Here is a 26,507-nt window from a genome sequence, read left to right on the forward strand (position 1 = left end):
CCAAGGGAACCTCGACTTGTTCCTCTTTTTGCTAGATGCTAGGTGCTGTCAAATTGATTGATCGGATCAACTTCCTCCTTTCCTCCTCTTGTGTGCCATGCCTGAGCCACCCTCCCTGAGGGAGAGAGCCCTTCTCCTATCCTCAAATTAGGGTTTTAAGTACCCTTACCCCTTCGCCCCCACACCAACAGTGATTGGATGGAGAAGTGGTCCTGACCGTCCATGACCCCTTGCCCAACCTGTAACTCCTGACATTTAACACCATTGGCTAGGAAAGGTCTGAAAGAGGAACCAGGTGTAGGTCGAGTGACCCCCTCCTTCAGATGGAACATTTGGGAGGGAGCATTCTCGATATGAGTTACCAAAAAATGAGGAAGTGTGTCTGAACTGACAGGCCGATTCTCTCTAGATTTAGACAGAAGCCTTTTGTGGGGGTTGTTTTTGACAGCATGGAAAATTTGCTGAAACAAGGGAACTTGGCATTCACTCATGGGTTCATGCCAAGATCAAGGCCTAAACCGTATCAAGCAACCAGACTCATGTCAAGCATTTATCTAATACAATATGGCTAACCTATCTATGCACTTATTCAATATAAAATTGACCTGATTGGGGCTTACAGGCCGAATGCAGAGATGGTGTTGTGGATTGTACCACTTCAGACTATACATGGTGGATATAATTTCCGAATACTCACCCACTTGAAAAACTTCCTGAAACAGAAAACTAGCACATCACAAGGAAATCTCCAGCCCTTTGACTGCTGTGTTCCTTCCCGTCCTTCCTCCCCCTCCTCTACCCCCCAAATCAGAGGGTAATTAATGCCTTGGGCAGTTGACGTTGAATTATTGCACAGACCTATTAACCATCCCTAAAAAAAAAGGAAAAGAAAAGAAAAACCCAGGAAGAAGTAACAAAAGACTGGATCAGTGCATGGAGGGATAGGTAGGTCCTCACTCCATAGCAACAGATCTAGTCAGTAACTAGGGGTGGAGCAACAACATACTGTGCTAGCCATGGTCTTCTGTATTACTTCATTTTAATACACATTTAAGAACTGAACAAACTTCCCCACATTTACCACCTGGAAAGCTGGTGGTCTGCTGTTGCTCATTGATCATTATTGATTAAGAGAACACTTTCCATTAGAACTGCCACAATGGGGTTATGCATCCGTTTAAGCCCATGCTATAAGATATTGCTATAGACTTTATATTCAGCCTGGTCCTGCACAAGCAGCCCACACATGGTAATGCATCAACACAGGTTTTGATCAAGCATAAATATGCACAAACATCTGAATCCTGTGTGTGAAGAACTGCCAATGGAATCTGCACTTCTGTGACATCCAGGAGTGCAAAGCATAGTGGCCAAAGTGTGCAGCTTTTCATGCAAGTGCAATCATATGCCCCAAACGGACCTGTGCGGAGTTTGGCTGGAGGGACTGGGATGTATGTGGCCAGCTCAGTACTTGTCCGCACAGCTAGGAATCAGCATGGGCTGCCTGAAAACAGGGACTGCCACAAGGTCCTTGTTTCACAACACAATTTGCCTCCACCCACCCCCCACCCCATCCTGCGATATCCTGTTGGGCAGTGCAGAGTTTCTTCTGTGTCCTAGGTTCCATAGCCAATTGTCTCAGTTTCCATCTTGCTCCTGGAAACAAAAGCGAGTATGCCAAACAATCTCCTTATGTGCAAATCAAATTAGTTTAATCTGCATAAATCACTCTAATAGCAGGATGTGGGTTTCCTTTGCAGCTAGTCTGGGTTACTTTTGTATGGAATTGTGAATGTTCTGGCACTGGGGCGCATATGCTCCTCGTCGCAGCCATCATTGTTCTCTGTGTGGTCCTGAGGCTGCTGCTGCACATATGCAAGATGATAGTGTATGTAAATGAGCTGCAGCAAAACAAGTGAAAGGGGGAAAATATATGCGCACATGGCACAAGAGCAAGCCATTTATAGGACATAAGGAAAAATGTTGCACAGCATCATTTACAAAGCAGTTCTCAGCTACAAAGGCTTGAAAAGCCGTCAGTCATGAAGATAGTGAAAAGCATTTAAAATAAAACAGAACTGAGCAAAAATGTGTTGGGACTCTGGCTGCAGCCTGCACCTCCTAGGGACCCTGGATACATTCCACGCCTGCCTGCAAACTCACAGTCCTCACAGTGGTGCATTGTTGCTCTCTGGGCATGAGACACACACACACACTCTCTCTCTCTCTCATCATCATTTCTAGCGCTGCCCTCTCCAGGGCCCAGGAGCTAAAGCTTTCTTGCAGCTTCATTAATATAGTCCTTGTTTCGGCATGATATTGGGCACAAAGCAGCAGGAAGTTCTCCCGCATGGTCCTCACTGAAATGAATGGGAACTGGGCATGCACACTCCTATTCATCTCACTGGCCTTGCGCAGCTCCTTTCAGTGGGCATAAGCAGGAGAGTTGCCCGCTGGATTGTACCGACTGTCTATTCTGCAGAATTCAAATGGGCCTGGAAGAGGTAACACCTATAAACAGAGCCCTTATTTTGTGCACATGGACTGTGCCGGAGAGGCTAAAAGCTCTGTCCCTCCCCCACCACGGCCTCCTCTCCCATCAGACGTTGTCTGAACATGATTTGTTCTTTTTGACAAGGTCAAGCTGTTGTGGAAAGGTTAAACAAACGGACCTTGTAAGCTCTTTGTCAAGAAAGCTGCTCAGAATGTGTCCTTCTTAATCGCTATTCTCCCCATTTTCCTGGGAAAGGAGGTAATTGACAAAAGAGGATAATTCTGAAGGAACGCAATGGGGGGATGGGACTGAGGGGGTGAAGGCTTGGGGTTCCCTTCCTTCCTACAGCCAGCTTAGCTTGAGAGCCTTCGTGGACTCCCTGGAAAAGGCTGGTGTGCCCCTTTCGGCTCTGCACGGAGCATTCCTTTGGGGGCTGGAGTTTAAACCAGCATTCCTAATGCTGTCTGTGCCTATTCTGTCAGAAGTGTAATGAGGGGAGACTTTCCCAGACAGAAGTAAAAGCATCTCTGCCCTCAGCATTTGCTTATAGAAATATGGGTCTTTTGATACTCCAAAAGTGGCTTAGATCTCCATAAACAAGGCTCTTTCAATGGAGAGAGAGAGAGAGAGAGAGAGAGAGAGAGAGAGAATTTGTACAGACTGAAGGATGTTTAAACATACACATACATACATAAGTCCATCCATCCATCCTCTTTCTAAACCTTTTTGATACTCTCAAAGACTTGGTCTGAATGTGCATTTGCAGTCTACCTTCTTTTACACCTTGTGTCACTTTCACATTTTGTCTCAGCTGCAGTGTATTTTTTGCCAGTGTGGATGTGTCTCTCTCCTGCTGTCCCATTGTATTTCCAAAAGGGCCTGTCTCTTTTCATTCACCTCTGGTTCATTATCTTAGGCCAGGCCTTTCCAACCTTGAGTCCCAGTTGCAGGGGTGATGAGAGTTGTAGTCCAACAACTCTCAAAGACCAAAGTTGGGAACTCCTTTCTTAGGCTTTGCCAGAACTCAATGGGCATCCCTGATAAACAATTTAAGGCCCATATAACAGCGTTCTATTGAGCACAATTACCAACCTGCTTTGTGCCCACTAAAATCAATAACAAGCCATCAGAAGGTACCTCTTGCTTCTACTGGAATTGCAGAGTACATTTCCATTGACTTCAGCAGAGACAAAATGTAACCTGCAAATCCTTAAGGAGGAGTAGGATCACGCCCAATGAATTTCCCCTTTGAGTAATTTTCCTAAGACAGTAATCCTAAGCATACTCATTAGGGAATAGACTCACATCTCTAAGTAAATGTGTTTACTATTGCTCTGTAAGTGTAGTTACGAAGCGCTGTGAAAAATGAGAACCCTGTTGATGCCTACTTAGTGTTCCTAGACTTGTCATCCCCCAAGGTATAATTCAAGGGTGAGGCTGTATCTCCAGCCCTATCCAACATACAGCAATCAGCTGCAAACAAAACAAACCAAAACTATGAATGGACACTGAAAGATCCTAAGAAGTATAAAAGCCCTTAAATTTAGCAGATGACAACCTGAGTAATGTTCATTACCCTTGCACATATGCATATATTTGGTTTCAGACTATTGACAACACACAGGCTCACAAGGCTCACAAGGGAGACAAATGTGTCCTGAGACTACAGACTTCTGCTCACCACATCATCCAGACACTTAGCACTACTTTTCAAAAGGAAGAAAGCACAGCAGCATTGGTAGTATTACTATCACACCGTCAAGCACCATAGCTACTTACTCATTCATCATGCAGGCTAAATATCACACAATTGTCTTGAAAGTGGGACTTACAAGACTGGTCTCTTGTGTGGTGGGGACATGCTTTGACTCATAATCTGGATAAGCTCCAAGACTCCTGAAACAGCTTGGAGGTTGGGAATAAGAAAGGGAGAAAGTGCCTGCTACCTGGCAGTGTGGAAGGAACAGTTAGGGACATAGATGAGGAGGAAAGCAGCAGGCGGGCTGCTTACCAGGAGGCCACTTAGCCAGGGGCGTATCTAGGGTAGGGCAGGCAGGGCACGTGCCCCGGGCACCACTTGAAGGGGGGCACCATTTTTCATTTTTTTTAAAAAAAAATGGCTGCCAATAATAAAATGGTCACCATGCATGCTCAAATGGCCTCTGTGAGGCCCTAGGCCATGCCAGGCCTCACAGAGGCCATTTGAGCATGCACGGTGGCCATTTTGTTTTCAGTGGCCATTTAAAAAAAATAAATTATTTCAAGAAATTGCCACTGCACATGCTCAAATGGTCCCTGTGAGGTTCTAGAGGCCAGCGGGGGGGGACCTTTGCAGGACCCCCCCATGGCTTTTACGAAGCCCCCTGAAGGGGCAACAGGTAATTTTAAAAAAATAATAATAATATAAGTCGCTGAACACATATTCAGATATGTGACTTGTATGTGACCTTCAGACTTGTAGTTTTCAGCTGATATTATGGCAAAGTTATCTGAAAGATGGGTGTCAGAAGTTTGGACAGGGGGCGCAATTTCAGTGCTTGCCCTAGGCGCTATTTTCCCTAGATACACCTCTGCACTTAGATGTACATTTGGGGTGAGCAGATCACTAGTGGTGTCAGGGACTAGTTACGTCACCAAACTTCCTTAGCTCAGAAACATGAATCACAGTGGTGTATGCCTCAAATGCAAGGTGAGCTTTACTGCCCCAAATGTTCTTCATTGGCTTGGATTTTAATCTGCATTGGAGAAGATGAAATCCTCCCTCCCTCTTTCCTGCTACAGCTGCAAGCCAGACATCAAAGAGTGGAGGGAAAGGGCTGCACAACTCAAATGCCCTAGTGGGCTAGAACCATCCACAACTTGGTGTGCAGGGGCCAAAGTCAATTTTAGCACATTACATTAAAATTTAAAATATTATTAGTTACTTGTGGATCTATTCCCCCTGTCAATTGACCCATAGTTTCAAGCAAGGATAGTGACCAGAAAACAGGTCCTGTCCCTGCTCAATCAGTGAGGTCCATGGAGTGCATGTCAGCCCCAAACCAATACCAAGTCCTCTCCTCTCCCTAAATTGGAATTGCTTTCAGGCTGCAATCCTAGGCATGCATACATGGGAGTAAGCCTCACTGGGAACACCATGGAACATATTTCTGAGAAAACATGCATGGTATGGTGCTATAAGGCAGTTTCTAGATCCTGCGCGTTGCTGCATGATACCTGGGGGCCAGTAAAATAGCCCCCCCCCCGGGGCCAGTAAAAAAGCAGCCCCAAATATGGCCCCTGGGCCTTATGTTGTGCAGGCCTGACATTGCTGCATGAGAAACAAACCTGTAAGTGGGTGAGTAGACAGGTGGGAGTCTGCAGGAGAATGGGCAAGTAGGTAGGTGGGTGTTCAAGGCACACCTAGTGGAGAGGGCTGTATCCTGTCACACTCCTAATAACATAATCAGGAATGCAACAGGAACTGAGTGATTTCACTAAGAACTGGGCTTGGAATAAACAGAACTGTTTACTGAGTTTGGGGGAAGATTAGATTGATTCTCTGATCCCATTTCTGAGCCTTGTGCGGGAAATCCAGCCTGATACTAGGCAGAACAAGTCTCTGGCTAGGACTGTAGAAGAAATGCTACTCACTATTTAGGGAAAGAGGAGCACAGCGATATATTTGGCAGTGATTTCATAACATTAGCAGAAGACTTCTGAGCTAGCCATAAATGGGGCATTCTGCTGAGAGCTACTGAGACCCTAAGTCCTTCATGTTGAGTCTGTTGTTTTTGTCCCACACATGCTTCAGTCTTCTTTGTAGATACCTCCCTCACAGTAATCATCACTGTTGTGTGATGTTTCTTCTGGTCTATAATCATGCACCCTGTCTTGATAGCAGCAGAATCTGAACCCGGCTTATGTGAGAATTCTTATCGTATGCAAGGAGGCCTTGAATAGGAGGGTGTGCTCTTGGATTACTCTGACAATGTCCCTGACACACAAGCATATTTATCTCATTCTGATGATAAAGTGCATTAGGGAGGAGCAGAGCCTGCTAATAATGTAAGAAGTCAAAATCCTCAGTGATGCAGAATGATTACATGTGGATTAGCACATGTGTTGCTCAGCCAATCACCAAAGACAAATTTTGAGAACACCTGAAAACAAACAGCACAACTGATCCCATACAAGAAGAATGCCTAGCTGAAGAAAGTTTGTTACATATTCTTACATATGTGACCATCTCTTGTCTCAGCTGAATTTATTATGTCTTTTAACCATGTATATAACATTTGATTTATAAGCACGTTGAAAGCAAAAGTGCGTTCTAGAAAGCAAACTAGTAAGTAAAAGGACAGGTTGATGCTGACAGGCTAAGCAGAACAGAATGCTGACACAATGTTTGAAAAGTTGGCTTAGGGGTCCAGGAAAGTACATTGCAAGCTGTGAAGGACAATAATTAAAAAGCATAATCAGCTGAAGGAAGATTTCTGTAGGATGAAATGAAACATGAGGATAGCAATGAGGCTAGTGCCTTGTACCTTATTTGACACAGAGATGCATAAGCTGTAGATCTGTAGGTTAGCAGAGCATCATACTTGGGTGTGCACAGACTGATTCATGGTCAAATCAGTCCACTGTGAACCGGGCCAGTTCAAGCAGTTTGATAATGAACTGCTCTGAACCGGTTTGAGCTGGTACATCAGTTCGACTGGCCCAACAGGTCAGCCCAACCGAAACAGTTAGCAGAGTAGTGGTTTGGTCCAGATTCAGACCATACTGCCACGAATGCACACCCCTACATCATACATCTGGCACTCTCTCTCTCTCTCTCCCCTCCCCCATAGAACCTAGAACCTAATACAGTATATATTAATACAGTATATGCTAATTAGCTGATATTGTATTAAATTACCAATATTAGGAGCACCACAATGATATGTTGCAAAACAATTACAGTGCGGGGGGGGGGAGAGTAATGATAGTGCTTTCTTCCCCCTAAAAAGAACCTCTAATGGCAAAAATCTGAAATGAAAAGAAAATGGCAAAGATAAAGGTGTGTTCTGCCACAGAAAAGCAATTCCCATCCCATCTTCCAATAACTAATTACGTCAAAACTTATGCCTATCTAAAAAGAAAGTTGTACTAACAACAGCCCATAGGGGAAGTCATTGCATAGCTGTTAAGGTAAAGTTGTGCCGTTGAGTCAGTGTCTACTCCTGGCAACCATACAGCCATGTGGTTTTCTTTAGTAGAATACAGGAGGGGTTTACCATTGCCAGCTCCTGCACAGAATGAGATGATGCCTTCCAGCATCTTCCTGTATCGCTGCTGCCCGATATAGGTGTTTCCCATAATCTGGGAAACATACCAGCAGGGATTTGAACTAGCAATCTCTTGCTCCCTTGGCAAGTTACTTCCCCACTGTGCCATTAGATGGCTTTTTGCATAGCTGTACCCATGTTCTAAAAGGGTGGAGTGGTTGTTAATAAATGTGACACTTTAAGAATGGGGAAGGCATAGGTTTACAATGTTGGTTGGATGAGAGCATCATGCAGTTGGACGACATCCCTGTAAAAAGTGAATGAATAAGGTGTGACCATTCCAGGCTAAAGTCCATCTGGCATGCCCCCTCTCTCTGCTGTTCTATGAGACCTCACAAGGCCTTACCAACTCTCTGTTGATAGGCCTTCCGTCATCAGGTCATATGAAAACTTCATAAAACACCCTGGCAAAAGTTGCCAACTTTCTTCTTGCACTTCCCAGTGCTAGCCAGAAAAAAACCCCACTATTTCTTTTCCCCTATGTCCAATTTAATTCCAACCAATTCTATTTTGAACAAAGTACAACAAGGAAGCAGAACAGAGTCATTCTTTTTCAATGAAATGCCGGGAAATATTTCTGCCAGGGATATATTCACAGGGCAAGGCATGTACTGAGATCAGTTCCTCCTTCCTTGGCTGGCTCAAGACATGAACAAGGCAGTCCACACAAGGTCCTTGGCACCCGTTTTCTGAGGTCAGTAATTGTCCTGCCCCCACTCACTCCCCCCCCCAAGAGTTCACTGCTAACTGGAACATGGGGTGCCGCATGTGGGGCAATTGCAAAGAGATGCTGGGTGTGGGGTGTGCCTTTCTTGTGAGGACAGTCATTGTTGTATTTCAGTAGAGCAGGGGTGGTCAATCTAAGAGTCTCCAGCTACTGTCAGACTACAGTTCTCATCATGTCCTGCTGCAATGAATTGCAGCAGATGATGGGAGTTGTAGTCCAGCAATAGTTGGAGAGCCTCCAGTCAGCCACTGCTGTAATACCAATATAATGCACATTCAGTACTGTGTGAAGCTACATAACTACAATTCCATTTTCACCTGACTGCAGAACTGCAATTTCGTAGCAGTGCTAAAGGGATCTAGTGTGCAAGCAACCTAGAACTAGACATCTGGATTGGTCCATTAGGAAAACCTCATAGAGACACTTAATTTCCCCACTGCAATTTGCAACCCAACGTAAAAGGAACTCATTCAGATAACTAACTACACTGATAGCTGCCTGCTGAACATGCCTTCTCCATTACAGATGGGAGAACTAGCAGAAGCTGTTGTCTGAACCATTGGGAAACTCTTTCTACCTGCAAATGCAACATTTTCCAGTGCCCAGACAAATGAAAACGATGCCTTTGGCCCTGAATGCTGTGCAAAACAAAGCCATTAAGAGCACTTCCTCATGCTGATCTGTGCCCATGCACACTAGACCCAAAGCATTTATCCGTGTCTCCTCTCCTTTTCCATCTACATCCCAAGCACCAGCAAATGAGCCATGCCACTGATAAGTAAATCTGTCTCTGCCAAGCAAGTGGTCAGGTCAGTGATGCTGCTGCCCCCAATCACTTAGGCTACTTAGTAGTCACAGGCCCTGAATACTACTCAACCAAGTAGCCAGGGATGTAGAGAGACCTCTGGGGGCCCAGGGACAAAATCTTCGTAGGGGGGCCCCCATTGTGCATGCCCCAAGGTATGCCCCCTGCGTCTGACATCAGATGCAAGGGGTGGAGCAACAATCATCTCCCCTCCACACCGCTACCCCTACCCTGCACTGCCGCCCTTGCCCTGCCTCTGCTTCTTATCTTTGCTGCCAGAATGGCAGCAGACAATGTGGCTGGGCCTGGCCGGGCCTCTCCAGCAGGCTGGTGTCGTCGTCCCCCCCCCCCCCCCCGCCGGCCACTGGCCAGCCAAACTGCACGCTTGCACAGTCCGACTATGGATGTCACATGCCCATTACATCATGAACATGTGATTTCCATAGTTGAACTGTGGAGGTGTGCAGTTTGGCTGGCCAGTGAGATAGGGGGGGGGGGCATGCCAGCTGGCCAGAGAGGCCCGGTCCAGCCACAGCACCTCACAGGGGCAAAGATAAGAGGCAGCAGCAGGGCAAGGGCAGGGGTAGCAGGGCAAGGGCAGGGGCGGGGCAGTGGCGGTGGGGTGGTCTGTTTGGCAGCCCCTCGGGGGCCCCCTGACCCTCTGGGCCCATGGAAATTTGTTGCTGCTTGTCCAGTGGACGCTACGCCCATGCAAGTCGCCAAGAAGACTCATCTTCTACATGAGCATCTTTGTTGCTGTTTGTTTATTTATTCATTTAGATGTATATGTTGTCCTACTCCCATAGGACTCAGGGCAGCTTACAAGCAAACATACACAACAACACAATTTCATAAACATATATCTTACATAGCCTCATAAATTCCAAATGACATACTAACCAAGGATGACCAGCTTTCTCAGCGACCGAACACCCGGTGGAACATTTCAGTCTTACATGCCTTACGAAAGGCCAACAGATCATGGAGAGTTCTGATATTATCCGGGAGACCGTTCCATAGAGTTGGGGCCACCACTGAGAAGGCTCTGGCTCTTGTTGATTGCAATTAATTATCCCTAGGGCCAGGGATCACCAAGGCATTACTTGTGGGTTAGCATTCATAGGGACAGACATAGGCGGAACTGGGGGGGCAGGCAGGGCACATGCCCTAGGCACCACTGAGGTGGGGGTGCCACGCCAGTTCCTGCCACCCCCACCCCATTGCCCACCTGCCCAGCCCCAGGGCCCCTCAGCCACCTGCCTCCAGCTCCAGCCTAGGATCGGCGAGGCCTAGGAACGGCAAGGCCTAGGATTGGAGCAGCCTGCAAACTGCAGAGCTCTTGTCTCCCCGGCTCTCAGCTGATCGGCAGGTGGGTGGGGCTTCCAGAGAGGCCTCCAAGTAGGCCTCCCTGAAGCCTGAACTCGGCAGGCCCGAAGGGAGGCAGGAAGCCAGGGCTGGCAGAGTTCCCTGCAGCAGACCCTCTGACCAGACCATCCAGTACAGCCTTTGCCAGGTAGGCTGTGAATTCCTTTTTGTGATAACACCCCCCCGCCCCAATATAAGGATCTGCTTGCCATAGGGCTTTGATATGGGGGGTGGGGCGAGACTGAGAAGTCTCTGAATATTTAATTTAAAACAGACTGGGAAATGTGCTGGCTTTAAAAACAAAAACTATCTTAAAAGGCCTATAAGTGGCTTGTTTCAGGGCAGAAAATTACAAAAACTCCTGGAACAAATATTTATTTATTTATTTATTCATTCATTCATTCATTCATTCATAAATGCACTTATGTTCAAGTTGTTTTGCAATCCAGAAGGTCTGAGTGAGAACTGTGAAGCATGTATTGTGCTTTTATTTTATTTTATTTTATTTTTCTTGTGTGTGAACTGCTCTCCAATAACTTGCAGGGACTTCAGGGTAAATCTGGCCAACATGTGAATGCAGCACCTCCATTCCAGAGGAGATGTGTCTTAAAGGGCTTTAAAAGCCTCCTGTGAAAAACCTCCTGGAATCAAACATTACTGAATTTGTTCAGAATTCTGAGAAAACAAACATAGGCTCACCCTACATGGTTGAAAGTCTCCTTTGCTAATCTGCAGTGAGGGGGCCATTTTAATAATTAGCGATGCTAGTGTGTTCTAGGCATTAAAAGTAGCATAAATATATAGTACTCAATAGTACTCACTATATACTGTGGAGTGTGCATGTGTGTATTCAGTGAAATGTATTTCCACGCAGCATACTTATTTTGAAATATCAGACTTAAATCCTTGGGAGCCTGGGGTGTGTGGAGGCCCTGGACATTGAGGGGCTGTTGGCCCATTTTAAAATCTCATCTTGGCCCATTCCAACCTTGCTATGCCCCTGGCGGGCACTACACATGGGTTTCTGCACAACACCTGCACAGAAGAAACTTCCATGTAGAAAATGTGTCTCTTGTAAATTGACCCTGAATTTTCCATCCATGACTGGGATATTTGAGAGTTAGAGTCAATAATAAAAGACCAGCACGCTGCTTGTGACAGGAAGGGGCAAATTACAATGATTTCTTAGTCTGGCAGGGGCTGGTTTTGGCCCTGGCAGAACTTGGCTGTCTGCTCCTGTTGCAACTGCCTCTGTCTAATGTGGCAAACTAATGTATCCTCCTCCCTCTTGGTGTCAAAGTAAGCACTGGTGTGGTGAATGCACATATACCCCATCATGAGCCAACAGTCATCATAAGACAAAGGCTGGCAGGAATCATTCACTGGTTTATAGACACCCCACCACCACCACCACCTTCTTCTTCCCCTATTTTGCTAGTGTCTATTTGGGCAGATGATCCTCTAGGACAAAGTCATGTTTTTTAAAAAGAATGGGATGAGACAGAGAAAATGACATTTGGAATCCTCGCATAACTCCTGACTGTTGTTCTAAGTCTTTTACAGAGATGGCTCATGTTTTCAGGTTTTGATCAACAACCATGTCTAGATGGTACAGTGTTCCTTTTAACAGGGATTTCCAGATATTGTTGACTACAAGTCCCATCATTCCTGTTTGGACAGGGGCGCAATTTCAGTGCTTGCCCTAGGCGCTATTTTCCCTAGTTACGCCTCTGGGGACAGATGAAAACAATGGCTCTTCCCTTTACACAAGGCACATGCTGCCATTCTTCTCTCCCTTTGAGCATAGTGGCTCAGGCAAATAACCATTGCCTCATGTACTGAACACTGTGAAAACCCTTGGCAGCTAAATATAGTGGAGAGCAGAGCATTAAGTGCAATGATGGATCTTCCCTCCTGCAAAGCACATAACTTGCTTTCTTTGGCTCCCCACAATCCCCCAAAATCATCCCCATCCTATGTGAAACCCTGGTTTTTATGGGAGCTGCAACTTTCTTTACCTCTGTGCCTCCAGTTCTCTCTGTGGGCCACAGAAGAAGAAGAATTTGTTCTTCCTCCTTCTTCCTCCTGCTCTTTTATTACATTTATAAATGAGCCATTGAGCCACTTTGAGCCACCCTGAGCCATTTTGGAAGGGCGGTATACAAATCAAATCAAATCAAATCAAATCAATCAATCAATCAATCAATTTATGATTTAGGATTATGTTGCAGAGATAATTCACAATATACATTTACATTGCACTTTGCCATGACTTTCACACACCCTCCCCCATTCAGAAATTTTCGGAAGACTTTTACACGAATATTAGGCTACTTTGGCTATTTCTTTGATAACTATAATTATCATAGTTGTTCATTATTTGTCCTTTATAATTTAAAAAAACCTTCAGGTTTCCTAACCCACCATGTCTTGAGGAGATAGCCTCTGCTGGCAAACATTTTACTATGTTGATTCCTTTAGTGAAGTGTATATTTTTTTAAAAGAGAGAGAAAGAGGGTGTAGGTAAATAAAAAAGGATGGGGTTTCTAATTCCTATTGTTTCCAACAACTCAGTGAAGTAGATTAGGCTGAGAGAGGGAAAGTGTGACCACTCAGAATCACCCAGTGAGAGTAAGCAGCATATTATCAGATATCATGATATCTTTAAGACTTGGTATGCCTTGTTTAACTTTATTTATATTTTATAAATAAAAACTTATGCATTGGATTGTGCCATAAGGAAAGCTGGCCAATAGCTATCTCCGTAGGAGAAGATAATATTGGAGGGGGCATGGCTGGTCTGAATGAGCAGCTTCCTACAAACTGCAGGAGGGTGGCTGACTGGAAAATGGGAGTTTTGAGGGGTATGCGAGCTCAATTTCCAATCATTAGAACTGGAAAATTGGGGAAAACTTTGGACTGGGACCATGTCAATCCAACATTCAACAGAGATTGGCAAACAAAATCAAATCCTAGATTATCAATTTTGGTTAAATGTTAGGTTGGTGTGGTGCCAATCTGACATCACCTAAAATTTCCAGGATCATGAGAACCCACCCATTGCAGAAGGTAAAGCTGGGAAGTGCTAGTCGTGTTTTCAGCTCTCGTGTGGTTCACAGCTCATCCGATCTGCTGATAGGGGGAAAGGCTTATCAAAAGCATGTTAAATGGCTCTATGTTTCCAAAGGGCTCACAGTCTTAAAAAAGAAACATAAGATAGACACCAGCAACAGCCACTAAAGGGATGCTGTGCTGGGGGTAGGTAGGGCCAGTTGCTCTCCCCCTGCTAAATAAAGAGAATTACCACTTTTAAAAGGTGCCTCTTTGCTCAGTTAGCAGGGGATGTTAGGCACACAGTGGAACATAATGTTTCCACAGTTGTGCAAGTGCAAAAAATTGTGCAGAGTTGTGCAACAGTTGTGTGTGCGCGCACACACATACAATGGCTGCACTATTGTACAACTCAATTTGCACAGTTTTGTGTGACTGTGCAAATTTCTCGTTCTGCTGTGTGCCTTATGTTGCATGGTACGTCAGCCATGGGTTTTACTGTTAAAATCCCTTATTTCTTCATTGTAGATGTTTGGACCAATTGCCATTTTGCGACTGGCTCTGCCCCCTCAATCCACCATTTTGTGCTGGCAGTTCCTAAGGCTCTGTCACTTCTGATGTCAGTTACCCTGGTGTCCTTGGTTAAATCACTTTGAGATTTTATGAACTGGTGATATATAAATGTAATAAACAAAACAAAATGAACTGGCTGTACCAATTTATATGTTTCATGAAGAGTCACTTTTGACAGTGATGCTGATGTTCTCCTCTAGAGGGCACTATGTCACACTCTACCAATTCATTCTTGTCTCTTTTCAGTGTGCCCCAATGAAATAAGAGGAAATTTCTGTTCTGTGCAGAGAAAAGCACATTAAAAGGGGATGTTGGAACATATAAACCATGTTGCATTTTTCATTCCATGCATCTGAAAACAGAGTAAGCTATTTTCCTCTCAGATTGTGCTCACTGTTTCCTGTCTATTGCAAATCGTCATCATCATTAATGGATTTCTAAAATCTATGCTTTATGTTGAGTTTATAGTTATGACATCTAGCATCTGTATACATCTATACAGAACTAACAGAACTGGACTTTAGGGCTGCAGTCATCATACATGTATATCTGGGAGTAAGTTAGGTTGAACTCTGTAGGACTTGTATTTAAATGTACATAAAATCCATTCATATTCTTCAATGCGCTCTGCACTCTAATTTAAATTGTCATATTTCCTTACTTTAGGATTCAGAAGGAAGATGGCTTTCTACTGCCACTTCCACTGTTTACTTTGCTAAATTAAAAGTATAACAATATGTTGTATTTCACTCTGTAGAATTTACTGCCTAACAGTAAAGTAAAGTTGTGCTATCGAGTTGGTGTTAACTCCTGGCGCACACAGAGCCCTGTGGTTTTCTTTGGTAGAATACAGGAGAGGTTTACCATTGCCATCTCCCGCACAGTATAAGATGATGCCTTTCAGCACCTTCCTATATCGCTGCTACCTGATATAGGTCTTTCCCATAGTCTGGGAAATTAATCCCCTAGCAGGGATTTGGACCAGCAACCTCTTGCTCCCGAGGCAAGTTACTCCCCCGCTGCGCCATTTGGTGGCTCCCTGCCTAACAGTACATTACACCAGTTTATGATGGGCGCCAGTTCTTTGGCATGGCCATTTCATACATAACTTGTGCTTAGGTTTTCTGGGCCAGATGGACATGTGTGTTGAACTGTAACTAGGGATGTGCATGAACCGGTTCAGATGCTGGGGCCAGTTCAATGTTCGAAGGCCTTGGGGTTGGCACTTTAAGGGCGGTGAGAGGATGCACTACCCCTCCTGCCACGTTCCCCCCACCAGTGCCATATTTTTCTAAAAACCTTCGGGGCGGCAGCATACCCCGCTGCCGCCCCGTTGCCCTCATCGGCCGGAAGTGGCCAGAAGTGCCAGGTGCACATGCACCCGTTGCGTGCGCGCAACCCCGGGGCCTCTGAACTGCCCAGCCGCAGTACCGTGCACATCCCTAAGTGTAACTCCTGCAACCCACAGTTATCTAAAGGAGCCCACCATTTTCTATTTTCAGATAGAAGGTGTGCAAGGAAAGATGCCGTATAAATATCAGAAGTCCTGGCAGTCATGGGGGAGAAAAAAGAATAGACATCAGTGTGGACTGTAAAATGCTTCAGTCACTATGGTCCATTCACTCATTCCCTCCCACATGGATGGTGAACACATGAGGCAGGGGAAGTGGGGCTGGGCTAGCCAGCCTTTTCCTGACATCCACCATCTGCTGCTCCACCCCCTGACATCTAGGCATTTGGCAGAATGTCTGAAAGCTCTACAGGGGTCAGCATCCCATGCAGTGAGGAACCCTATGTGACTTTGTGGAGAGCCAACATGTGTGCATGTATAGGCTCCCTTTTCAAACATTATAATGAACATGCAGACAATGAGGTGTGTGATGTGTGAACATAATAACATCTAAAGTCTCAGGAACTGACATTTTCCATCATTGTACCCTCAGAGCCTTCATTAAACCACCCCTGTCACTGAGAAGAGCTAAGAGCTGCCCAGGCCGGGGGGGGGGGGGGAATGGAATTTTTCATGATTGCCCCTCACCAGAGCCTTTTATCAGATGCTTTAAAAAGAAAAAACTTACATGTTTATGTATTGGTGTCTTATTCTCAGCTACCTTAGATGCCTGTTATCAAGCAGAAAGGTGTGGTGTAAATATATTAAACAGACAAGCTTCTATTCCATATTTTGTAGTTATGTGCTCCAGTCTTCCTCCTAATGTCAGTGTATTAGGTAAAATGATTTCCCTCACTACTGCATAATTAATGTTAGATTTAGTAGTGGGCCTGTTGGTTGCTAGGCAACCTTTTGAAGCAGCAGTGTGGCCTGCTTGTCAAGGCCAAACTACACATTACACACAACTAATGTGTATATTTGTTTTCTTGAAGTATTTGAGGCTTCTAGTCTGTACAGAGGAAAAGGGAAATCCTTAACCTTTTCCTTCCCAGCAATTTTTTTCTGCTCAAAATCATTACTCCCAATTGTTTTTCTCCCTGTAGGGAAAATGATATGAAACTTTAACTGGGCAATTATTTAGCATATCAAGAGCAAATGACCCCCCCTCTCCCTCTCTCTGCATAAACTTCATGGCATATATAGGATGTCTTTTCAGAAAGCTTTGATTGCTAAAATATTGTCCCCAAACAGCAACTGCTATGAACATACACACACACACACACACACACACATATATGGCATACCCGTCACTAATCCTATGTGTGGCAGCTCTCGCGAGAGTTCATGAGCAGCTGCTGGATAGCGACAGAGATGGGTGGGAGGGAAGAAAATGGCAGTGGCAGCTGGGCCAGGGGCCCGGCTGGGGAAAAAAGGCAGCAGTGGGTGGCTGGCAGCCAGCTGGTGGGCAGAGAAAATGGCGGGGGTGTACAGAAGAAGACGGCGGAGGCTAGGCCGGAAGAAAACAACGGTGGTGGGTGGGTGGGAAGTGTCAGTGGGTGGGCAGTGTGTGGGGGGGAACACGGCATGGGCGGGGGGGAACATTGGCGGGGGGGGAGCCTCAGTGAAGTAGAGGCGCAGATGCTCTGCGTCCAGCCCAGCTAGTTATAATTGTTCTCCTTAAGAAGAACCTTGTTCTCCTTAGGAAGGGTGGAATATAAATGTAATAAATATACTACCTATTGTACAATAAATAAACAAACAAACAAATAAATATTGTGCCATAGATAATATATTTATTACATTTATATTCCACTCTTCTTCCAAGGAGCTCAAGAACCCTATTCAGACATTATATTGTATGAGTGTACAGATGTATGTACACTCATACATGTGTTTGTGTGAATAACTACCTGCACTCATTTAAAAAGTGAACCTGGATACAGGCCTCTCAAAAGCATGGTTCACAGATAGGAAGTATACTGATATCTGTGTCCAACAAAATGTGTGAATAACTGTACATGTGTCAAGATCTGTGTGCACAGTGTATACTTGTACAAGTGTTGAACATAATGTGTGAATATAGCTAGAGTGGTACACATGGTTCTCCCATCCCCTACTTTATCCTCACAAGGACCCTGTGAGGTATCTTAGAGAGTGCGACTGCAGGTTGCAGTGAGTTTCATGACAGGGTTTCAACCCAGCTCTAAGTCCAACACTTGAACCATACTGTCTATAAACTTAGTTATACCACATTTTTTTTTGCCATTATAGATAATGATACATCTTTTAAAAACTATTCATGTCAGGTGTTGGGGAGAACTGGACAGTGGACAATCACTTTTGGCTAGAGCCAAAGAAACTGTATGAATCATGAAAAATGCAGTAAGAAGTGTTCTTAACAGTTTTCTGGGAACTGTGTTCACCCAGGGAAAGAAACCAATATGGCAATGGAGAGAGTATTTATCAATATAAATATCACTAATAATCAGTTACCTTGAGTTACAATGTCAACTTTGGGAGCACACCCAATTTTAGCTGATTTATGGAATCAGAAGGAAAGTTCCTAAATTCCATGTCACCTGGCCAGTGTATGCTGCACACTCCATTCTGGAAGGATAACCCAATAATATACCTGGAATGCTGAAATTTTATGCACACTCATTTGGGCAGAGGAATTCCTAAGGAATACAGAGATTATATTTTGTGTTCAGTTGGTCCCATGTGTAGAATCAAGCATGGGATCATAGCTACATACATAGGATCAAGCTGAGGCATTTCATAGGTGTGTTTTGGATTGCAGCCTTAACTGTATATGTTTTCTATAATAATGAGAGAAAACTGACAGTCGTGAGATTCTCCTCTTGTTTCAACTTCTTGCGGTACTTTCCCTCCTTCTTCAAGAGGGCAAACAAAGCAGAACCGGGGAGAAGGGGCCAGGTTCAAGGCTGTTTTCTCTCTGTGAACAAGACTCCACCGGATCCCCTCTTCCCAGAAGCTAAAGCAAGAGTTGGGGGGAAGGGATTAAGAAATGCATTCTGCCTTGTCGTCACAATGTGGTGTTGGTGGCTCTGCAGGGGAGAGCCCTGCACAAAATAAATTTCCTTGAAACCAAATCTGATTAATTGTAGTGGAATTTACTTCCAAGTAATTGTGCTTAGGATCTGGCATGAATTCATGCAGAGTGAAGGAACATCATATTTTACCCTAGGATGCTTTGTCATACTATGGAATATACATATATACATATGCACATGTGTGTGAAACAAAGTCCCATTGATATTAATGGAACAAAATATTCCAAAGCATCAAATATTCCACATATGTAATAGAGGTGCTCCTATGCTCATTTCAACTGTTTCTGTATCTCTGTGGTTTTGACCTTTTAAGTAAATATAGCTAGTATAAACCACATATCTTGAATATATCACAAACTGAACTAGAAAAAAATAGGGGATGAAATCTTTAAAAAACCAAAAGCACTTTACGTTTACTCGTAGTTCACTCTACATTCCAGTGAAACCAAATATTCGTGGGGTTAAAACTGTTATGGATGTTCACCCATATATTTTAACTGAGCTGTGGATCAGACTGACAAAACTATCTAAACAAATGCAACTCTTGTAATAAATAGTTTATACAGTTGGTTCTTGTTCTTATTCTTATTCTGGGCCAGACAGACGCTACACATTTTGCACCTGTTCATGTTAATGTTTAGACAATAGAGTTTCATTCTTTTGTACATCACACTTTTATAGCTCAGTGGAGTGAGTTATCCATGTTTTAAATTGCCCTGTATCTTTACCGAAGCAATCGGAAGTGGTATTAATCTTCCGATGAAAATGCAGGGTCCGATTGATGCTCCTTGGGCATCCTCTTGAAGCTTATGAGGCTTCAAAAAGGCACATCAGCCAGCTGTACTAGAGCTGGTCTTCCATCGCTGTGTCCTCCTCTCTCCCTGAAATGCTGAAGGTCAAACTAAGTGCATGTCTTTGGATAACAATAGTACAGTAATTTGCACAGAATACAAAAATAGGTAGCACAGAATACAAAAAACAAGATAACCGAGGTGTGTGCCTGTAGCCTGTCCGCGTCCCACTGAGTTCCGTGGGCCTACTCACTATGTGTGCATAGGAAACCCCAGAAGTACATTTTACCGGTAGTGTCTACTTCCAAGACAACCCCACCTCCCAACGCCCCGCGATGCTTAAAATGACCTTCATTTGTGCGCTAGCTAAGCCCAGAAACCCAAGAAAAGCGTTAAAATCGTTCTGGGCGGAAAGGCGGGGCTTTCAAACGCTGGTTGCCTCGGTCCTTAAGCGCGGCTGTCAAACTTGCAAAGAGGGGCCGATGAACTTCCTCCTGGGCCAGCGGGCTCCGCGGAGCATTTTGACAGTCACCCTTCATGGCATCCGCCGAACAGAGGCGTCTAACGCCTCGCAGGAAACAGTCAGCCCTGCCAGCCTCGTCTGCTTGGGCAGGGTTGCGCCCGCTGCGCGCACCTACCACCTACCGACAAGCTGCCGGTTCGCAGGGTGACCGGAAGTTTTCTCGCACCCTGATCCTCCACCTGCTCAGAAAGGGAGGGTCGAGAAGTAAGAGCCTTTCTGCCCTGCCCCAAGGAGAGACTGACAAACTGAGTAGCAACCCAAGCAAACCTTGGCTGTCCTGGGCTCTCGGAGATTATCCCACTGATCCAAATCGGCTACCACGATGGCTCCACTGGGCGGATTGTGGCTCGGGCTCCTGCTGGCACTGGCGGAGAGACTCTTCAGCTGACTCTGGGTCTCATTCTGCAGGCCCCAGTCGCCCGCCGGCCTAATTTTTAGACCGCTCTCGCTCTCCCTTCGGCTTCTTGAGCCCGATCTGACTTCTTCGGACAGCCTTCAGCTTCGTGCCTTTCTTCGTCAGGGGAAAAGTACCTTCATAGCGCCCCAAAGCGATCAGACTAGCCACCGGGCCAGTGGCTATGAAAGCCCGGCTAGGATGGATCTTCGATGGCTTCTTCCCGCCAGTCTGTGGAACAAATCCTCCTCAGATTATGGACGCGGGTTTAAAACAAAGCATGGAGACCGAGGAGGGGACTGTCTCCAGACCAAACCCTGATCTCTGCCGAGAAAAGCTCAGGGAGACTGAGCACTGTGGAAGCGCGCCGCTGGTCCTTCATTCGTACAGCTCCAGAGGCCGACCCTGGCCTTCGATCACACGTGTGTGAAACACACAGCCTAGGAGAAGAAGATGCCGATTTCTGCCTTCCAGATTTGGGTGTCCGCGCTGCAAATGGTACCTAACCATGTAGGAGCTACTCCAAGCCTTTCTACAAAAGAAGTTGTCTTTCCAGTAGCCACGGGAGGGGGGCGCGAAGAGATCCAAATAAGGCATTTAAAGGGGGAGCATTGAAAGCAATCCGTGTATTGTGAATTGCCTGTCATCAGCAGCCTTCCACGGCAGAGGGAGTGATTGGTTACTTTGCCTGTCCGCTCAGTCCAAGCTGACCAATGGGAGGTGCGGACTCCGGTCTTCCTCCTTTCTCCAAGAGTTGTAGCCAGATAGTCTCGCTTTCTGCGCCTTGATTTGCTCCCCAATTGACCTAAATAAAAAAAGGCTTGTGAGTGACGAAGCTGCGAGCCCCGGGCGGCGCGCTCTCTGGCGGGCCCTCTTTCGTGCGCTCCTGTCCCTGCTCTTCCTTAAGTAATCCCATTTGCCGCTCTGCTCGTCCAATCGGAGAATTGTTCCTCGCTTGTAAAGCGTTTGACTCCCCTGACATTTTTATTTCCTCCTGATCGTTTTCGCGCAGAATCTGGCGCCTCCGATGGGGGTTTCCCTTCGTGCTGCCCTTACAGGAAATGATGGCAGAGAGCGATCTGGAATGATTACTCCGGAAAAAAACCTTCCCCGACCCAGTGAGGCTGCGCTGGGCTAAGCTGAGGAAGGAGGCGATTGCCTTGGAAGCTGCCCGGACAGCAGCAGCAGCCCCTTGCCGCCGCCGCGCTGGCTTTCGCTTCCCTTCCATGATGCCCGACGAAGCGACAGAAAGCGCGCATCCCGCGAACGCCTCGGCCCGCGTCTCCTCTTTCTTCATCGCGAATTTACTAGGAGCCAAAGCCAAAGAGGAGAGAAAGTCGGACAGTGCCGAGGAGGACGGCCACAAAGAGACGCGGGCGCAGGGAGGGCTTGCTGGCAGCCATTGCGCCATTGCCTGCTGCCAGTGCCATGTCTCCCATTTTGGTCTGGGTCTGCACGGCTACCCACTTCGGGAAAGCACCGTGGACTGGTACAGAAGGACTCGTGTGGCGTTCATTGGATGCGCTAGTCCGGAAAGTAAGTCCCAGCCGTCGAGGATCGCGGCGGTTCTTCTCTAGCAACTTCGCTTGCTTGGCTTTCCCCAGCTCCCTTTGTAAGTCCCGGGCACGCTGTAGTTGTCAAAGCAGCCGTCAAGACAGCTCAATTGGCTGTCCCCGCTACGGCCCAAAGAGCTCTCTATCTCGCCCCCCCTCCACCGCCCCAAATGGATTTCTGGACTTCCAGCAATGGATTTCTGGAACAGGCCGAATGACAGGAGAGTCTTTCTGAGCCACAGAGAGATGGCAAATCTCTGGCCCAGCAGTGCGAGGCTAGAAGGGGGTTCTTTAGGTGTCATCCGAACTTTCTCCCAGGAAACCCACTTAGCTTCACCTCAGTCACGGCTGACCTGGAGGCTGCATTTTGGCCCGAGTCCTTTGACGACCGAAACTGGCCAAGATTTTTTAAAAACAAAATCCCGTAGGACTGTCATGTGCCCAGACATTTGTCGAGGGGCTCTTCTGAGAGGGTCCCTCACCTCTCTTAAGACTCTTGTGCAGCTATCTGCCTTCCTTCCTTCCTTCCTTCCTTCCTTCCTCTCTTTCTTTTCCTTCCTACTACTACTGCTATTATTAGCAACATTTAGACTTTTATTTAAATCCAGTCATTTGACCAGCATATATTAGCAACATTAATTTTCACAGTTTCTAATGCAAAACATTGCGATCAACTTTACAACTGTCAGCGGGCCCTTCTTGTCCCTAATATCTAGATTTGGCTAAGGTATTCACGTTACACTGGTCGCTAAAGCGTCAAAACATAGGTGTCTTGAGTCTTGCCCCCACTCCATATGTGCCTTCAAAGGCTTGCTTTTGCACCTATGCCTTGGCTCGAGAAATATCAAATCCTCCCCCCGCCCCCCGAAAATGTGAGCTGTTTTTTTTTTTTTAATGAGAACTATATGAACCATGGAAATATATACCTTCAGTCGGAATCATGCTTATCTCCCTTCAGTCTTCCTCCCTTGAGTATACAGCCCAGTTTATAATTCGGTTCAGGCTAAGTGTCTGGGGGTGTGAAGGCCGTTTTATACCACACCTACACCTTGCCTAAACACCTTTCCTGGAAGCATGTCCCTGCGATGGAACTGACTTCCAAGCCAAGTGTTTTGGAGGAGTGTAAAAGTTTCATTGACTCAGCCACATGTCCTGTTAATAAGATTGAATCTGCTTAAATCCAGATGTTTGCGTTTAACTGGATCGGATTATTCCTTTGCAAAAATGGCCTTGCTCCAACTAAAAACGGTAGTTCGAAAATCCAGGGAGTAAGTATGGTCGGTACTCTGGGAACCGACACACAAATGGGAGATTTGGAAACCGCACCAACAGTGGTCCTACCAGGGAAGTGATTTGGCCTTCTGCTGTCTTTTTTTCCTTCTTCTTCCAATTTTTCTTAATGTTCTTTTTTTAAAAAAATGAAAAGTCATATTTTAAATTTTAAAAAGGGGGACCCCACAGTAGGTAACTCATTTTCTGCACTTTTAACCCTTACCATTTCGGCCGGCCTCCTGAGGATGGTTTTCTGAGCTTTGGCACTTGAATCTTGAACACGTCTATGTGGAAGTAAGGCGCGTTGATTTTAGTGGATTCTTCCAAATAAGTCTGTTTAGGATCATTGCTAAAGAAGTCGGCATGATCATCTGCTCCTTAGTCTTTCCTGCCGACAAATCCCTTCTCGCTCATATAAATGGGCGCCTGTGGGATCGCGAGGAGGAGGAGACGGAGAAGACAGAAGCAGCGCCACGAATAGCACCAATGATCAGGTTTTGGTGGTTCTAAAATGTCATGGACCGCTTAGGCCGCTGTGTGATCATTACAGAGCTCAAGTGCTAACACAAATCCGTGGGGGGAGCCATTTAAGTATATCAGCCTAACCGTTAATACGTGAGCCGGGAGCGGGGGGTGGGTGGGGTGTATTTATGTATTTCTCCCGCTCAGGGCGCGGGATCCTTGACTTGCACCAGAAACCTTCCTCCTTTTCTCTCTCCTGCTCCTCTTTAGCTAGTGACCGAGATTCTCCGGAGATCTCCGAGGAAGCAGCGCCGGAGAAGGCGGCGCCGGCAGGAGGCGGCGAGAAAGTGCCCGCCGAACTGTGCCCGGCGGCCGAGAAGAGAGGGGAGTTGGCGTGCAGGGGAGCCGGCGGCGGCAGCACCAGCAGCAGCAGTAGTCTGGAGGAGGAGCGGGTGGAGGAGTCCGACTCCGGCGACGCCAGGGCGGCCGCTGCCGCTGCCGGGCGCAAGAAGAAGACGCGCACGGTGTTCAGCCGCAGCCAGGTCTTCCAGCTGGAGTCGACCTTCGACGTGAAGCGCTACCTGAGCAGCGCCGAGCGGGCCGGGCTGGCCGCCTCCCTCCACCTCACCGAGACGCAGGTCAAGATCTGGTTCCAGAACCGCCGCAACAAATGGAAGAGGCAGCTGGCCGCCGATCTGGAAGCCGCCGCCAACCTCTCGCACACGGCCCAGAGGGTCGTCCGGGTGCCCATCCTCTATCACGAAAACTCGCCTGCCGGAAGTGCCCTGGGCTGTTTTCCCTTGCCGCCCCCGCCGCCCCCGCCGCCCCACGGGTCCCCGCCTCTGGTCGGCGTTTCCAGCGGGGTCACCTACCCACTGGCCACCTTCCCGGCCACCTCAGTCTCCTTTCTGAGGTCGCAAATGACAGGACTCGTTTGATCCCGGCGGGACTCCCTTTCTCTCCCCACCTTGGCACCGTTTTCCTTTCTATTTCTAAACTACTTGAGTCGATGCTTTTCTTTTCTTTTTTTTTTAAAGGTGCAATACACATGTTTCCGGGCATAATGATTTTTTTTTTAAAGACAAGGAAAGTAGAAGGCTTCGAGGCCTCTCTAGCTCAGAAGTCTCTGATCATATCGTGCATTCAAAGCCAGAAAGAACCTGCCAGAGGTTCCTTCCTTCCAAGAACTCTAGAAAAAGGCCAGCTGTGACCGTGAGTTGGAGCACTAGAAACTACCTTTACATTTCGACTATGAAAAGTGCTGATGTTCTGGTATTTCTTAATTGAGGCAATCTTAACTATGTTGAGTAAGGAAAGAATGTAGAGGTTTTTAAAAAAGCTTTTCTACCCACAGTTCTAGGAACACTGCCTCCCCCTTCTCTCCACTCGCTATTGCCCTGTCTCAGATGAAAAGAATAATTGAAAACACGTGAATCGGTTGCCTATAGACCTTTCATATGATGATGAGGATTTAAACTAAAACTGGATTGTTGGAATTAAACTAGTCCCCCCACCACCACCCGCCCTTCACCTGCGCTCCCAACACTGCTCATGCAATTTTTCCTTTCTAGGAAAGGCCTCAGGTGTTTTTTAAACAACAAAAGAAAAGAAGATGAAACTGGAATTGATCACTTACTAAAGGGAATTGTTTTCTAATTTGAAAATAATTCCTCGATTTGGGGCTGTTTTCATGCAAATAGCAGGAAATGATTGCAGGTTTGTTCAGTAACTTTTTTCTGATATAAAATTCTTATTCGAGTTTATTTTCTGTATTTCACGATCCGTCTCTCTTTAAGAACAAACCAATCTAAAGCATGTACTATACTAACTACAGTTTATGTTAGTTAATTTATGGTGTAAAATATTTTGAAACTTTAAACCATTATTTGCGCTCTTCAACCATTTTCCAAAGCGCCCCATTTGAAAACCTTCCTATGATATTATAGCCTATTTCTGTTTAAATACTTGATGGAGATCAATTTGCTGAGTTGCCAATTGTTCTGATTTCTTTCAGTCACAAAATATGTTCCCTGTTTCCTATGGAAAGCTGGGCTGTTCCTCAATGTGCCCAATTCACGACATGTTAGAGTCAAACTTGATAAACTGTCTGTAGCAACTGTAACGCGGTATTATATGAAGTATTATGCATGCTTGAACTATGTTTCTTTAACCCTTTTCTCTGTCTAAGTATCTCTAAAAACAACACCGACTCACAAATTAATCCTAAATTCTGGCAGTTTGCTGTAACAAAGCTAAAAGAAAAGAAGAAAGGCTCTCTGGCTAGTCACTTCTGGTGAAAGGTCAAGCTTTGATCATATGTATTGTAGTATACTCAAATGTAATTTAGCCTATTACCTCGGAGCTATTCGTTGTGTAGATCTGGGAAGCTTTAGGGGTGGGTGGCGTTTTTTTCCACGTTTAAAAAGGGGTTTACTGATTTGAAATGTTTAATTTATATTTGCAACAAACTAACCGTTTTTTGTTAGAAGATGCAATAGTCACCAGTAAGAATGGAACAGCCATGTTGCCTATAATATTTGAAGGGAATCTTTTGTATAAATACAACTTTTCCAAACCTTTGGCTTTAAACAATGCATTTTGTTCTGCTTGCTGCAAATATGAATTAATGACTGTGGTAGCAGTGTTCATCTATACAGAGAAAATTAAATGGGGGAAAATAAATTTCCTTTTTGGTTTATCTTTCAGTTAGTATTATGAGTAGTG

At 45.8% G+C, this 26,507-nt stretch overlaps 1 protein-coding gene across 3 annotated transcripts; it reads left to right on the forward strand.

Annotated features, from left to right (window-relative positions):
• The first annotated feature begins 10,576 nt into the window (after positions 1-10,576).
• On the forward strand, positions 10,577-26,488 carry LOC128325684 (homeobox protein HMX1-like). 3 transcript variants are annotated; one of them, XR_008307561.1, is made up of 3 exons: positions 10,577-10,848; positions 14,571-14,687; positions 24,054-24,192. XR_008307561.1 is itself a non-coding variant. In XM_053251338.1 (2 exons), exons 1-2 carry the CDS (start codon positions 21,723-21,725, stop codon positions 24,719-24,721), a joined length of 978 nt encoding a protein of 325 aa, XP_053107313.1. In that variant the 5' UTR covers positions 21,084-21,722; the 3' UTR covers positions 24,722-26,488. The 3 variants fall into 3 exon arrangements, 1 of the variants encoding a protein (XP_053107313.1); XR_008307560.1 differs by lacking the exon at positions 24,054-24,192 and adding an exon at positions 15,827-16,497 and having other exon boundaries at positions 10,578-10,848; XM_053251338.1 differs by lacking the exons at positions 10,577-10,848; positions 14,571-14,687 and adding an exon at positions 21,084-22,032 and having other exon boundaries at positions 24,054-26,488.
• Positions 26,489-26,507: the final 19 nt, after the last annotated feature.

This window comes from Hemicordylus capensis, chromosome 5, assembly GCF_027244095.1.
Source record: "Hemicordylus capensis ecotype Gifberg chromosome 5, rHemCap1.1.pri, whole genome shotgun sequence".
NCBI lineage: Eukaryota > Metazoa > Chordata > Lepidosauria > Squamata > Cordylidae > Hemicordylus > Hemicordylus capensis.

Bases quoted from the DNA above. Each gene is read 5' to 3' on its own strand.
- LOC128325684 (XM_053251338.1), top strand. From the start codon at position 21,723: ATGATGCCCGACGAAGCGACAGAAAGCGCGCATCCCGCGAACGCCTCG. The intron at 22,033-24,053 runs GTAAGTCCCAGC...GCTCCTCTTTAG, and splicing joins TGGATGCGCTAGTCCGGAAA to CTAGTGACCGAGATTCTCCG.